General features: G+C 35.9%; 1 protein-coding gene across 13 annotated transcripts in view; it reads right to left on the minus strand.

The window, feature by feature from the left end:
- Positions 1–316: 316 nt before the first annotated feature.
- The window catches only part of LOC127835070 (uncharacterized), a 322,519-nt gene continuing 308,682 nt past the window's right edge, over positions 317–14,153 (minus strand). For 2 of the 13 annotated variants that reach the window (XM_052361315.1, XM_052361321.1), the window contains exons 12-23: positions 13,309–13,449; positions 12,527–12,674; positions 9,858–10,029; positions 8,403–8,601; positions 8,013–8,117; positions 7,282–7,515; positions 6,610–6,978; positions 6,191–6,313; positions 4,552–5,689; positions 3,227–4,166; positions 1,893–2,028; positions 317–1,533 (exon numbers count right to left, since the gene is read on the minus strand). In XM_052361315.1, coding sequence (XP_052217275.1) covers positions 1,214–1,533; positions 1,893–2,028; positions 3,227–4,166; positions 4,552–5,689; positions 6,191–6,313; positions 6,610–6,978; positions 7,282–7,515; positions 8,013–8,117; positions 8,403–8,601; positions 9,858–10,029; positions 12,527–12,674; positions 13,309–13,449 — 4,025 coding nt within the window. In that variant the 3' untranslated portion in view covers positions 317–1,213. The remainder of the gene's footprint in view (positions 1,534–1,892; positions 2,029–3,226; positions 4,167–4,551; positions 5,690–6,190; positions 6,314–6,609; positions 6,979–7,281; positions 7,516–8,012; positions 8,118–8,402; positions 8,602–9,857; positions 10,030–12,526; positions 12,675–13,308; positions 13,450–14,153) is intronic. The other 11 variants (XM_052361325.1, XM_052361319.1, XM_052361326.1 and 8 more) reach the window with 10 other exon arrangements.

The raw sequence follows: 14,153 nt of genomic DNA on the forward strand, positions 1-14,153 counted from the left end.
TCATATTAGCCTGTGCAGTCCACACAAGCTAATCAGTGACGACACTTTCCACTTATATGATATCTTTCGTTTCAATAAAGTATCTTCTTAGCAAAAATCAAGTTAAGGTGGAGAGTGTCGTCCCTGATAAGCCTATGCAGACTGCGCAGGCTAATCTGGGACGCCACTTTACGCACATGCAGTAAACCCCTTCTTCACAGAGCTAGGCCCTGTTATTGACAGGAAAGGACTCCTGTCTGATACCGCCAACGTTCCCGGTTACAAATTTAAACAAACATTGTAGTTTCGCTGGCTTATAACACGAACAAGCAAAAAGTTACCGAACACATTTATAACAGTAAATTCTGTAACAAAACCATCATCAAAACATGATCTTACAACAAAAACATCATGTAATAAACAGCACATACATATACAAAATATTAAGCATGAACATAATATTAAGCACAGAATAAGCAAATGTTGTCACACACTCGACCTTAAAAAGCAAATCTGCAGATAAACAAGCTCATACATATGTTGGTCAAATGCAACTCTAATTATTCTAATTGGTCAAGTGGTAAACCCTACTTCACAACTTTCTGCTACATTGGATTGCATTTCGCCCTTCATTGCCCCCCGCTTTCCGATGCGATATGTTCTTTGCTCTGCAAACACTCGAGTGAATAATATTTAAAGCAGATTGTGTTCATCATCACTTCTCTATTGTTTTACAAAAGTATCTTATTTTCATAAATGAATCTGTTTAGCTGGCATTGAATAATATTATAAAAAGTTTTATTCTACTTATATTTCAATTTTGAAATTACTTATCACAAAACGACTAATAAAATAATAATGGGTAATGCAATTAAAGTTTCCTTCTTTTTGGATTTCTGAGTTTAATGTTGAGTATGCCAAAATGTAATACGCTGTTCAAACAGACATTGTTGTTTCACTGTTTAATGGAAGAATCACAGCATGTAAAACCAAACAACATTATAACAGCAGATTTCATGTAACAAAGACATCATCAAAATATGATCTTACAATATAAACACAATTTAATAAACGGCATATACATAACATTTAGCAAAGTCATTTCATAAAAACAAAACAAGTATGTATTGTCACTAACTCGGATTTAAAAAGAACAATACTGATCTAAAAAAATCTCAATTCAAGAGCAATCCTCGTATAATGTTAAATTACATACAATGCAATGCTAATAAGACTAATTGGTCAAGTCGTATACGCCACTTTCACAACTTTCTGCTACATTGGATTGCTTTTCGTCCTCATTACCCCCGCGGTACCGAGAAGACCCGTCCATTTCACTGCATACACTCGGCAACTGGTAGAGTTTGGTCAGCTTTAAATGATTTGAATTCCGTAGATACACAAATATAACGCGGGCGGCGATCTGACAAATGATCATTAAGCACGCGCTAATCAGCAGTAGGTAAACGGAATTGAAAATGATGTCACGAAGATTGAGAACTAAGGGAGATAACTCTGCCTTTACTGCATCGAGAAACATCTCACTCTGAACACCTGAAAAAATACCATTTCTTCTTTTACAACAAGCTAAAATCTTTCTCTAAAAGCGCAGTAAGTATGAAGCATTCAGACAAACATCTAAGGCTGGGCATATTATAGACATTGCGAATTATCTGTGCATAGTAACGTTTAAAAACGGTTATCCTCTAAAGGTTTACAACTTAAATAAAACTCTAATTACCTAATCAGGAAGCAAAACTTGTATTTCTTATCATTAAAACGATGCGTTTGTTAAAAAAGATCAGAAGTCTATACTCCTGAGGGCGGTGAACACGCATTGATTGATATGATATTAAAAATAAATGAAGAACAGTAACGCGTTTGCTACAGACAGGTCGTCGACGGAATCTCACCTGGGCTTAGATGTGCATGCAGCGGCAAGAAGTTGCACGAAGTGATCGACAGGGTGACTAGATTCGTGCCAAAGTCGCAGGACTCGGAGCCCGCCAGGTTGCACATGTCTGTGATCACGGTGTTCAACAGCAGTTGCTGCAATAACACACAGAAACATTTAAGTCGTGATCTGAGAAAACTGGGCATAATGCATGTGCGTACAGTGTCGTCCCAGATTAGCCTGTGCAGTCCGCACAGGCTAATCAGGGACGACACCTACCGCCTAAATTGGATTTTTGCTAAAAAGAGACTTCATTTTCACGAAATATGTCATAAAAGCGGAAAGTGTCGTCCCTAATTAGCCTGTGCGGACTGCACAGGCTAATCTGGAACGACACTTTACGCACATGAATTATGCCCAGTTTTCTCAGAACATGAAACATTTGTCTTCATGTTTTCATGAGTTCGTGGATTTTACCTAAGATACTACGTATAAACGTTACTTCAATGAAATGTCGGTATTAAACAATCCATTTGCTTCAACGGCCGATAACTAGTTGGTAGCAGGAAAATAAACTTTAAATAAATTAACAATATATATTCGTTATAAGAGAAAGCATTAAAAGCACATGAACCCTCAATTTGAACGAAAATTTGGCTTAAAATTTCGATTAAAAATAAAGTTAACACCAAAAAAAATCAGTGTTCCTTACAGCAATAGCCCAAATTTCAACGCTATAATTTGTGGTCTGGTAACATAAAAATAACGAGATACAGCACGCTTTTTTTTGTTTTTTGCGGGACAATATACTCAACACATGTTTATTTACTAAGTTAGTGTCGTGTGTCCATGAATAGTTGCGGGATATTAAAATGGAATATAATGTGACACCCAAAAATAAAAACGAGCATTTTGTATCTCGTTAAGTCTATGTAACCATACCACATCTAGCGTTGAAATGTTGGCTATTGCTATAAGGCACTTAATTTGTTCGAAATAGTGTACGACACTTTTGTTCATTTTGAGCATTTGTGTTATTTAAACGTTACAACGTCAACGGTCTGCCATTACATGTGAAGCGTCTTTTCTTCGTTTAAAGGATCCTACAAAAGGTTCCACCTCGCAATCAAAAATGCTGTACAAAAATATGTCCCATGTGAATGAATTCGTGAGTTAGAGACAATTAAGATGATAGGCAATACAAATTAAATTAAAGAAGCAAGCCAAAAGTTTAAACACATCGTTCGCGAACTACTTTTATATTCTACCGTAATTTTAATGATATAACAAACCCAATACACTTTTGATCAGACACTTTATGTACAAGTACCATTATCCTGGTACAAGACCCACCTGTCTTTCAGCCACTTGAACGAGAATATTGTTTATAGTTTGTACCTCGCCGTCAATGCTGTTTTTGTATACCACCAGAAATTCATTGAGGTATTCAACAAACTGTTCAACAACTTGTAAACTGATGTCACTTTGTCTGTCCAAGAGTGGTTGCATAGCGTCTATATCCAGCAAGAATATCGCCGATTCCATTGTCACAAGATCATGTGTCACTTTGGCAATTAGACATAATAACAACACGAATGCGCACATAAGCACTAATCTCCAAAATACGACAGACATAAATAGCGAATATGAATGTTTTAACACTTTTAATCCGTAAATATGAAAACATCCCTTATTTGACATATTATTTACGGGTGCTAACTGTTGACTTTTTGCACACAACTCGTTCAAAATGTCTTTTCTCTCTTGGTCGGATCCGCGACAGTATTCAAAGTATTTACGACTATCACCACCCCAAAAGTTCTTATCTTTCATTCGCCGAATATGGTCATACCCATCCTCCCATACATTTTCTGGCTTGGGAATATCCTTTCCAGTCAGTATAAAATGCAATTTTTTGGTGAGTGTGTCGCATGGAATACGGTCATCTAAACCATGCTTAAACGCATACCACGACTGAATTAACCACGATGATCTATACACTAGCAAACAAATATCCAACAACACAAAGACGCCTACGAAAAGAGGCAATATAACACTACGAATTCTTAGGACTGAATTGTCATCTTCCGTTGCCATTGTATTTTCATTTCCATTCGCTGGCTCAGAGTTAAATCTTAAACTGCTTTCTTGTTCGCTAAAATAGAACTTAAAGAAATTTGCAGACGGCTTAAGATTGACGAAATAATCTTCTTCAGGGTTTTGTTGAATGCCGCTAATCTCGCCAACATCTTCAAGCATTGAAAAGTCTAACGTCGGCAGCATAGATGTAACCCTATCAACAAAATAAGTATACTAACAAAGTGTCGGAATGCGATTTAAACGCTTTGCCAATTTTACAAATAGGAATTAATGACGGAATGTGGGGTGTTTTGTTTTATGTGTTCTTCCAAAGGTGATTCATTTACAATTGAATACATTATTTAAACAAATACCTTCCTGAAAGGTTTTATAAAACTCGGATTTTTAAATAGTGTTTCTAATGAATTTAATACAATTAAATGCATGTCGTATGAATTGCTTTTTGCGAAGGTGGTAAATTAACATTTTCATGTATACTTTTAAGACATCTTCTTTCCTTAAATGGTATGTATACATGTTTACAATATTACACACTATCAGTATGATAAATTAGTTATAACAGGTACAAAAACACTTACCTTTCCATCAGCATCTTTTTGATCTCGAAGATTTCCTGAACCTTGTCGATTTCCAACCACGTCAGGAACGCCGCTAAATTGTCTGTCACCTTGTTTAGTGGGTTTCTTTGAAGTAGTTGCTGCTCCATAAACAGTTGTTGTGGAAACTTAAACCACTTGTTTGTAGCAACAGATTGCAAATAAGATGCATATTTGATCTGAATTGATTTCAAGTTTTTGTCCAATGTCTTATTAAATTCGTTTAGAAATTTTGTCATTCCTCTTTGGTACACAATAAGTCTTTTTCTGGAATAGTCTCTTAGTTTTTCTTTAACAATTCCCGAGCTATTATTAAAAATTAGTTTCATCGTGTTTGATAAATTTTCATTCACATTCTGCGGACTGCTGTAATTAAAAGATGATTTTAAATGATTACTGCAAGCATGCATACGCTTGCCAATTTTGTCCAACATCTGTTGCACTTGATCAGTCTCCTTCCGGACAATCTCATCAAGGCTGACTTGCAGAAGAGCCTTAACATGAGAACTTACATTGACTGCCACTCCAACTTCGTTAATCTGATGCTGTTGAAGTGCATGAAAAATACCGAACGTCGCACAGAAAGAGAATATCACCGCGTAGGTCACGTAGAGCACAGTTAGAACAAGTTTTATCAATTTGGTTTTCTTGGATTCCTTAATCTCTTCAATCTTGTCGATGCTCTTAAGCAAAGTCATTTGCGGTCCCAAATCTGGCTTAGGTACAGGGATATCCGTTACAGTAGTTTTCGGTTTATTTTTATTACACTTAACATAGAACATTAGTAGGAATACTGCTATGCAAAAGCAGATGGCAACAATTGCCAAGAGGAAAAGCCACGGCGCTGATTCGCTTATTTGTGATGTCTCCGCATAACTCTGTGAATCCACAAAATATTGGGGTCCTTGCACGGACGACAAAACAATCTTATGGCTTGTGGAGGAATCGTTTATGACAACAGAGAAAACGTCTACAACGTTGACCGAGTTGCATCGTAAAATGAACGTTGTTGAAAAGTCCTTTGGGCAGGCTACAAGTATGTCATAGTTTGCAACGCGTTCAGATGTCGCTTCGAGGAAGACTTCCAAAGTAAAAAGTCCGGGACAAATGGTAACTGATCCTGGAATATAACGGAACGATATAAAGCTTTCGATATGTGTGCCCTCACCTAGTTTAAGAAATGAATGGTGGTACAAATTTATACGGCGTAGGATAAACGTGTATCAGACGGCACCCAACATCGTTGTTTTTTTTTTCAAGTGCCGTCAAAAATTACTCCTATTCCCCGTGTTTTGCGTATATCTTGAAATGTTAATGTAATTTTCATGTTTCAGGTTATCACAACAGATTTATTTTATATTTAAAGACACATCATCATGATAAACCCTACATTCGTTAACGCGTTTAATTAAAACAGATTGCAAGAACCTTTTTGACAAGTAAATTTTATTTGAAGACAGTGAAGTTTGCAATTAACTTGATAATTACAAACTGACAATGTCTATGTCAGTATACAACATGCAACAATCATTTCAATATGTCCAGACCCGTTCCTACAATAATTGCACGCATAAACATTACACTTACATGTATTCCGTATAACTAATAAACAGTGAGTTACCAGTAAGTGTGATATTCCAAGACTGCATTTGCTTTATCCAGGACAGTTCGCCATTCAAAGACCAAGGATTCATTTTCGAATCTCCGTAACGATCCTTGTAAAATGACATAACTGAAGTATTTTCTGCAAAAGAGGAAAACGAGCGCAATCATAAAACAAAGGTACTCTGAGGCCTTGTTCTTGAAACTCAACTTCTAACTTAAGCTAGACCGTATACAACAATTAGAGTAATGTGAATCGATCGTTTTAAATGTTCCAATAAAAATAAACTAGTGCAACATTTAAACACAGTGAAAAACATTTATATGTGAACTCATTTTTAAATTGGGTAACAACGAGCAATTATTCTACAGAACGGTCAGAATCGAGGTTAACAAGGTAAATTAAAGAAATAGTATGGTAATAATATTATACCATACCTGGTATTGAAAACCTGATATGCGGAAGCTCATCTTTAGACATGATTTGATACACAAACTGGCCATTGTCCATCCTTTTCTCCGGTGGTTGAACAGTTTTTCCATAGTCTTCATATATGCCCTGGGAGGGCAAAATTTGAGACAAATTCTTATCGCAACCTCCTTCAATCCACGTTAGTGTAGAATGTTGAAATGGACGTTCAAATTGTATCTTAGTAAATAACTTAGTCGTGCTCGAACTTATTGTGAATGGAGATCGTCGAAGGTCGTTAATGTTTTTCATCTTATGAAGTGTGAAGTTCTCAGCCTTCCTTGGGTCCTGATGCTTGAAGGAACCCTTCAAGATGACCTCGTCATCATATCTGCTCTCTAGAAAGGACATTAGAACAACACTATTAGTATAATGCCACACACATTTTAATTAAGCTTAGTCGCGATATTTGGTCTCAGAAATGGAAAAGCAACTCTTTATATTATATTATTACTTTTATTATTTGTAGACTTAGTAGTAGTAGAAGTAACTGTAGTTATTGTAGTAATATTAGTAGTAGTAGCATTATTATGTCGTAATACCAGTAGTAGTAGCATTATCATAAGTAGATGTATCACTATTATTATTATTATTATTATTATATTTATATGTTATGAACACATTGTTAACTAGAAACGTGCCTGTAAAATGATTCATTCTGATGAATGCTTCTTCCTCAAATCCATGCATGAAGTCAGTGAAGTTCTTGTAGGGAACTTCCTTGACCCGTGAGCCAAACGAGAAGTTCAGCCATGGCACGGTCGTCTCGTACGAAAATCGGTAAAGTGCAGTCGGTGGGTGATGTCTCAAGTGACAGCTGAATTCGTCCATTATGTGTTCGAACCGCGGCACAATTCCAATTCGGACAATAGTGCCTGTAATGAGTAAGAAATAAACAAATAGTCAAACGGTTTGCCTTTGCCATACGAGTACACAATGATATATGTGGCTCTCCAATTAAATTTGAATTTAGCATTAAATATGTTCTATGTAATGATGATGATTTTATTTGAATATCTTCATTGATATTGCTGTAGGACAATCGTTTTACGGACCTGCTGTAATAGTAATAATTATTATATGTCAATCTGCGTCTATAAAAATTTCAAATCACTATACACGGATACTTGAATATTTTTTAAGCCCCACATAATACCTGTCTAAAAGAAGTTCCATACATAGTAGAGATAACAGTAAAAAGACACAGAAAATCATCGCTCTCACTTTTTATAAATGGACTACATTTTCTTAATGTAACTCAACGAAACAATTGTTTTGATGTCAAACACATACCAAACACATACATGAGAAAGTCTTTTTAAGTGAAATATATCAGGAAAAGTGTTAATATTTCTGTTTTAAAAGCATTCACCTCTTGAACATTCTATATCCGGTGCAGGGCATTGTTCACTGTAGAACTGCTGGCACTCCGAGGAAGCGTGACACTGGAGGTTGCAGCAGTCGGTCTCGTTGGAACCTATAGGTAAAGCGTCACTTTGTGTTACTACATAATCTTGTGTCCGCATTGTGAAGTACATGTACTAACGAGTATATGTGAAAAAATGAATGTTTAATAATAATGTATCATGTTTTAAGCTGTTATTTATGAAAAGTTGATTTTCATCATTAGCTTCCAATTTCTTATCAGAAAGAATCAGTCCAAATGGTAATTATAAGTGACCTTCTGTATAACCAAACAGTCACGAAGTGTATTCAACAATGCCAGAAACGAAAACAAACTGGTTCTGAAAGGTAAACATACCAGATATACACGCCTGTTTTGTCAAGCAACGTCCACATGTCTCCATGTTGCTCTTGCACTCTTCAGACGGGAAGGTCAGATATGCGGGGTCAGCATACCTCTTGTTGAAGATCTCCTTGGCGATTTCAGAGTTGCCAGGACACTGGATGGTGTTTGTTGAGATCGTCTTAAACTGAGCATGCTCTGCCTTTTCGGGAACCTGAGATGTACAAAATTACCACTTAACCCTTTCAGTGCGGGAACCGAATTTTGAAGGCCTTTGCAAACAGTTTGGATCCAGATGAGACGCCACAGAACGTGGCGTCTCATCAGGATCCAAACTGTTTGCTATTCTGATAATATTCTTTGAAACATCGAAGAAAATGCTAATTTTAGAAATTCAGCAGACGACATTTTAGCGGACGACAAATTTCCCAGCATGCAAAGGGTTAAAAACGTAGTTTGACGCATTTGTAATCCCTTAGAAAGTTACATTTATTTCTTACTAGGTTCAAGTTTTAAAAGCTTCAGTTCCAACCCTTAGATACTGATGAGCAGCAAACAGCATGCATCCTAAACAGACTGCAATTACTCGCAGGGTGTTGTGGTTTTTTGCTGTTTGCACAAAGTCATTTTAACTGCGCTTCTTAGTGGGAAAGGGTTAAGGCAGATGCCTATAGTAGACCTATTTACCTATAAGGTGAGTGCAGAAATGGTTGGTATGACAATTTCTTGACAATTATTAAATTGCTAGAATCATATCATGTATCACTCACAATTTTACATAAAACTATAACTATAAACTGTCATGATATTTATGAAGACTACCCCTGATGATGCATGCCGTAAAATGTAGCAATGTCTCATTTATAAGAGTTCAAGAATACTAAAATATACATCCTGAATTTTAATAAAAAACAACTTGACTCATGAATAAGCATACTGCACATGTAAAATCTGAGACGACACTTTTAGCACATGCATTAAGCCAAGTTTTCCCAAAAGAAGCAAAGTGAAAATGGCTTTTGCAACCAGCATAAAACCAGAACAGCCTACGAGTAACTAGCAGGATTTATGCTGTTTGCTGCTCATCAGTATCAAAGGGTTGGAAATGAAGCCTTTAAAACATGAATCTAGCAAGAAAAGTCTTTAATTAAATTTAACTTTTTTAGGGACTACAAACACGTCAAAATACGTTTCTAAGTGGGAAAGGGTTAAGCACATGCATTAACCCTTTCAGCGCTAGAACCGAATTTTGAAGGTCTTTGCAAACAGTTTGGATCCAGATGAGACACCACAGAACGTGGCGTCTCATCCGGATCCAAACTGTTTGCTATTCTGATGGTATTCTTTGCAAAAAAATCGAAGAAAATGCAAATTTATGAAATTCAGCAGACAACATTTTAGCAGACGACAAATTTCCCAGCATGCAAAGGGTTAAGCCCAGTTTTCCCACAATGAGACGCATACACTTACTTTAGAGCAAGGCTTGCTGAATATCTGGGCCACATATTTGTCCCCGTCCTTGTAGTCGCTGGGGCAGCGTGGGAGATTGGTGTTCTGGGAGTCACACACGATCTCTCGCGCAACACTGGCAAGGTCGTTACCCACCAGCATGTTCAGGTCGTACTCATCTGGGAGGGGGTGTCTGCAATGTTCCAAATACAGTGACATGTAAATGTGGAAATGTAAATTACATGGTATTTATACCCAGGGAATAATGATTAATATGAAAATTATAAATAATGCAAGAAGTTAACTGCATCTACAGAAAAGTACAAAAGAACAGAAACACAACAAATAAATACACATACATTAAAAAACATCATGACCATACATGCCATAATTTTCAGACCAATTCCGGGACATTGAGTTAAATTTTCCGGGACTTTTGCCGATTTTCCGGGACATGTATAAAATGTAGCGATATTTATAGACATATGCATTTTTGGTACGTTTTTTTAGTTTCGCATCGTTAATTGCAAAAGTTCGAAAGCCTATCCGAAATACACTTGATCTATTAACGTCAAATTAAACATTACTACTTCCGTTACTAGATACAAGCCACGCGTTTTCAGTGTAAGTGTTCTAAACATTGATGGTGACGCGACTGCGTTATTGTTATTAAGACCGGTGTGTAACGCGTAGTTGTTGATACGCCTTTATTCATTTATAACATTTATATAATAAAAAATACAACAATACAGTACCGTTAGATCAAACTTAAACTGCTTTTAATTTTTTACTCAGCGATGTTGGACTTTAGATGTGTGAACAACTATCCTTTGCCCTTACACAGCGGGAAATAATGACGTAGTAGATTAAAGTCAATTAACAACCACATTAAACAATGCCCCTTTTTCGGTTTGACCGCGAACGTGAGACAATCGATATGATAACAGGACCCCTGTTAATTGATTGATTTTGACACGTAGCGTAGTCTGCCTATTCGGGTAGGCATTGTTCTAGTTATGATATATGCCAGGAAAAAGTAATAATGAACATTTACCATGCTCTAAAATATGCATTATTTACATCTTTTGACGATTTTAAATTGTAAACAAGATGTGTTTGTGAAACACAATGTCCCCCTATATGACGTTTGACCTTGAAGGATGACCTTGACCTTGACCCTTCACCACTCAAAATGTGCAGCTCCATGAGATACACATGCATGTCAAATATAAAATTGCTTGCTTCAATATTGCAGAAGTTACATTACATGAGCAATTTTGACCCATATATTTGACCTTGAAGGATGACCTTGACCTTTCACCACTCAAAATGTGCAGCTCCATGAGATACACATGCATGCCAAATATCAAGTTGCTATCTTCAATATTTCAAAAGTATTCATAAAATAAGCGATTTGGGCCACATATATTTGACCTCTGACCTTGAAGGATGACCTTGACCTTTCACCACTCAAAATGTGCAGCTCAATAAGTTACACATGCATGCCAAATACCAAGTTGCTATCTTCAATATTGCAAAAGTATTCATAAAATAAGCGATTTGGGCCACATATATTTGACCTCTGACCTTGAAGGATGACCTTGACCTTTCACCACTCAAAATGTGCAGCTCCATGAGATACACATGCATGCCAAATATCAAGTTGCTATCTTCAATATTGCAAAAGTATTCATAAAATGAGCGATTTTGGCCACATATATTTGACCTTGAAGGATGACCTTGACCTTGACCTTTTACCACTCAAAATGTGCAGCTCCATGAGATACACATGCATGCCAAATATCAAGTTGCTATATTCAATATAGCAAAAGTTATTGCAAAATGTTAAAGTTGGCGCAAACCAACCAACCAACAGACCAACCAACCAACAGACCAACAGACAGGGCAAAAACAATATGTCCCCCACTACTATAGTGGGGGACATAAAAACTATAAAGCATTACAAACGCAAAATCATTGAATAATTTGGAGAGTTCTGTTATTATTGTTATATTTTGTGACACTACGAGGATTGCTTATATAAAGTATTAAAGACAACAATCAATGTATGAGCACAGATGGCTGGGTGTTTAAAGTGCTAGATTTTAACTCCAATGGTAAGTGGTTTTAGCCCAGTTTGGGTTTACCTTTTTTTACCTTTTTTTTCTTTTATTCATTGTATTCTTGTTTTTACTGGAGCCATTTAGTTTCAATGTGTACACGTATCAATTTAAAGCATTCAATGACAAACTTTAGTAACATGCTAAAATCTGTGAAAAGGTCCCTTTAATCCCTACAGCACGCTTAGTGTCAGTGACTTTTGTGATTGACTGAGACAAACTGCATATCAGCCAGACAAAAACTGACCCTGCTACCATCCTGTATGCAAATTATCAAAACGATTATGACAGCTTTATCAAATCACTGACTACCGGTAATACATGATAGTTATCTGCACACAGATCTTTCATATGACTTTGTAGTTGTACAAACTTAAATTTTTATGGAGAATATCAATGATTTTCTAAAACACTTTTCAATATTCATACCAGAATGTTTTATTTGAATATTTGTCAAGTTTTCAAATAATCAAATATTAGATTCATTCATTACCATCCGTACTATAAATGTAAACAATAATTTTTCTTCCACAAGCTTTACAAAACTGCAGATTTTGTTTAAAAAGGTACCTGCAGTTGTTTTTTCGAATGGATGCCATCTGTTCTTTGACATCCATGGAGCCAGAACCGTTTATAAACTTCTCGTCATCGATGTAGTTGACATCAGCATACTCAGGAATCAGGAATATTTCTGATGCCCTGATTGTAATGGTCAGACCTAGCAGAAAGCATTTACATGTCAAATTACTTTCACCAATTGGATATATCTAAAACACCTTAAACTGAAAAACAATAGCTGTCTCCATCGGAAGACATATGCCCCCAAAAATGCTTTTTCAAAACCTAAACACAGCTTTTGAAACCTAAACGCTGACCCTAAGTTCAATGTCAAGTTCAAAGGGGTCAAAATAAGTGTGCGTATGGAAAGGCCTTGTCAACATATATACATGCATACTAAATATGAAGGTTACATCTGAAGGGACATAGAAGTTATGAGCATTTTTTTAAACCTAAACGCAAAAGTGTGACGGACAGACAGACGGACAGACAGGGGTATAAAAAGGCTTAAATTGAGTTTTAACACATTAAACAGTATTAGCATCTAATTTCATTTATAAAACAGATATACATATACATTTTATTAAATAAAGAAATACTGACCTAAAGAAAACAATATCAGGAGATTCATGGCACTTTACAATACAGGACAGTACACTTAACTTAAAATTCTAGCATAGCTGTGGTCACAACCTATTCAGCATACTGATTTCACATTTAATAGTAAAGCATAAAACAAAGATTTTGAATAACATAGTGGTTTAACTATTTCAAAGACCAATGCTATGGCCAACCTGATTCAGGTCGCACCCACACAAAGCCAAGGGCCTGTTTATTGCTGGACAGGTAGATGGACTCTTCCAGTTTCTTGATACCATCCAATCGCTCCATGAACAAGTTTCTGGACATGCTCACATTGACAGTCACCAGGTCTGGTAGGACAAAAAAACCATTGAATACTGGTAAATAAAATGTCACCAGATCTAGTGAGCAAACTGTGATTAAACTTTAAATGATGTTACACATGTGTTTAGCACTTGAAGTAATTTACTTAATTTATATAATATATATGTCTTCTTTATTGATATAAGATTTTTTTTCTCCAGGTTAAATACATCGACTTATATTTTAAATATGTTTTTTTTTTAACAATTATGTCACATTATATCACAGGATGAAGATAAACCCTCTCAAACTCTTGGAAAAGTCAAAAATGGCAAAGATTATACGACATACCTCTCAAAGATGCCATTTTAGCCTCAAACTGCCTCAGTGGAAAAGTCACATCTGTAACAAGGTTTAACTCAAACATATGCAACAGTTTTACACATATTACAAATATTGTAAAACATTTCAAACATTCAATTTCTGCGCAAAAACAACAACAATGTAGATCTAGTTTATGTAAATTACAAACACGAAACATGACAATGCCTGAAACCAAATTTTCAATTTTTTAGTTCTTAATTATTGTAATAATTGTGCAAACCAAGCAATTTATTAATTTAACCTACCTACACACAAAATATCAGTGCAATATAACCTACATACACACGTAAAACCCGCACAGGCTAATCAGGGATGACACTTTCCACTTTTATAGTATTTTTTGTTTAAAGAATTCTCTTCTTGATCAAAC

This window comes from Dreissena polymorpha, chromosome 6 (assembly GCF_020536995.1).
Source record: "Dreissena polymorpha isolate Duluth1 chromosome 6, UMN_Dpol_1.0, whole genome shotgun sequence".
Classification (NCBI taxonomy): Eukaryota; Metazoa; Mollusca; class Bivalvia; order Myida; family Dreissenidae; genus Dreissena; species Dreissena polymorpha.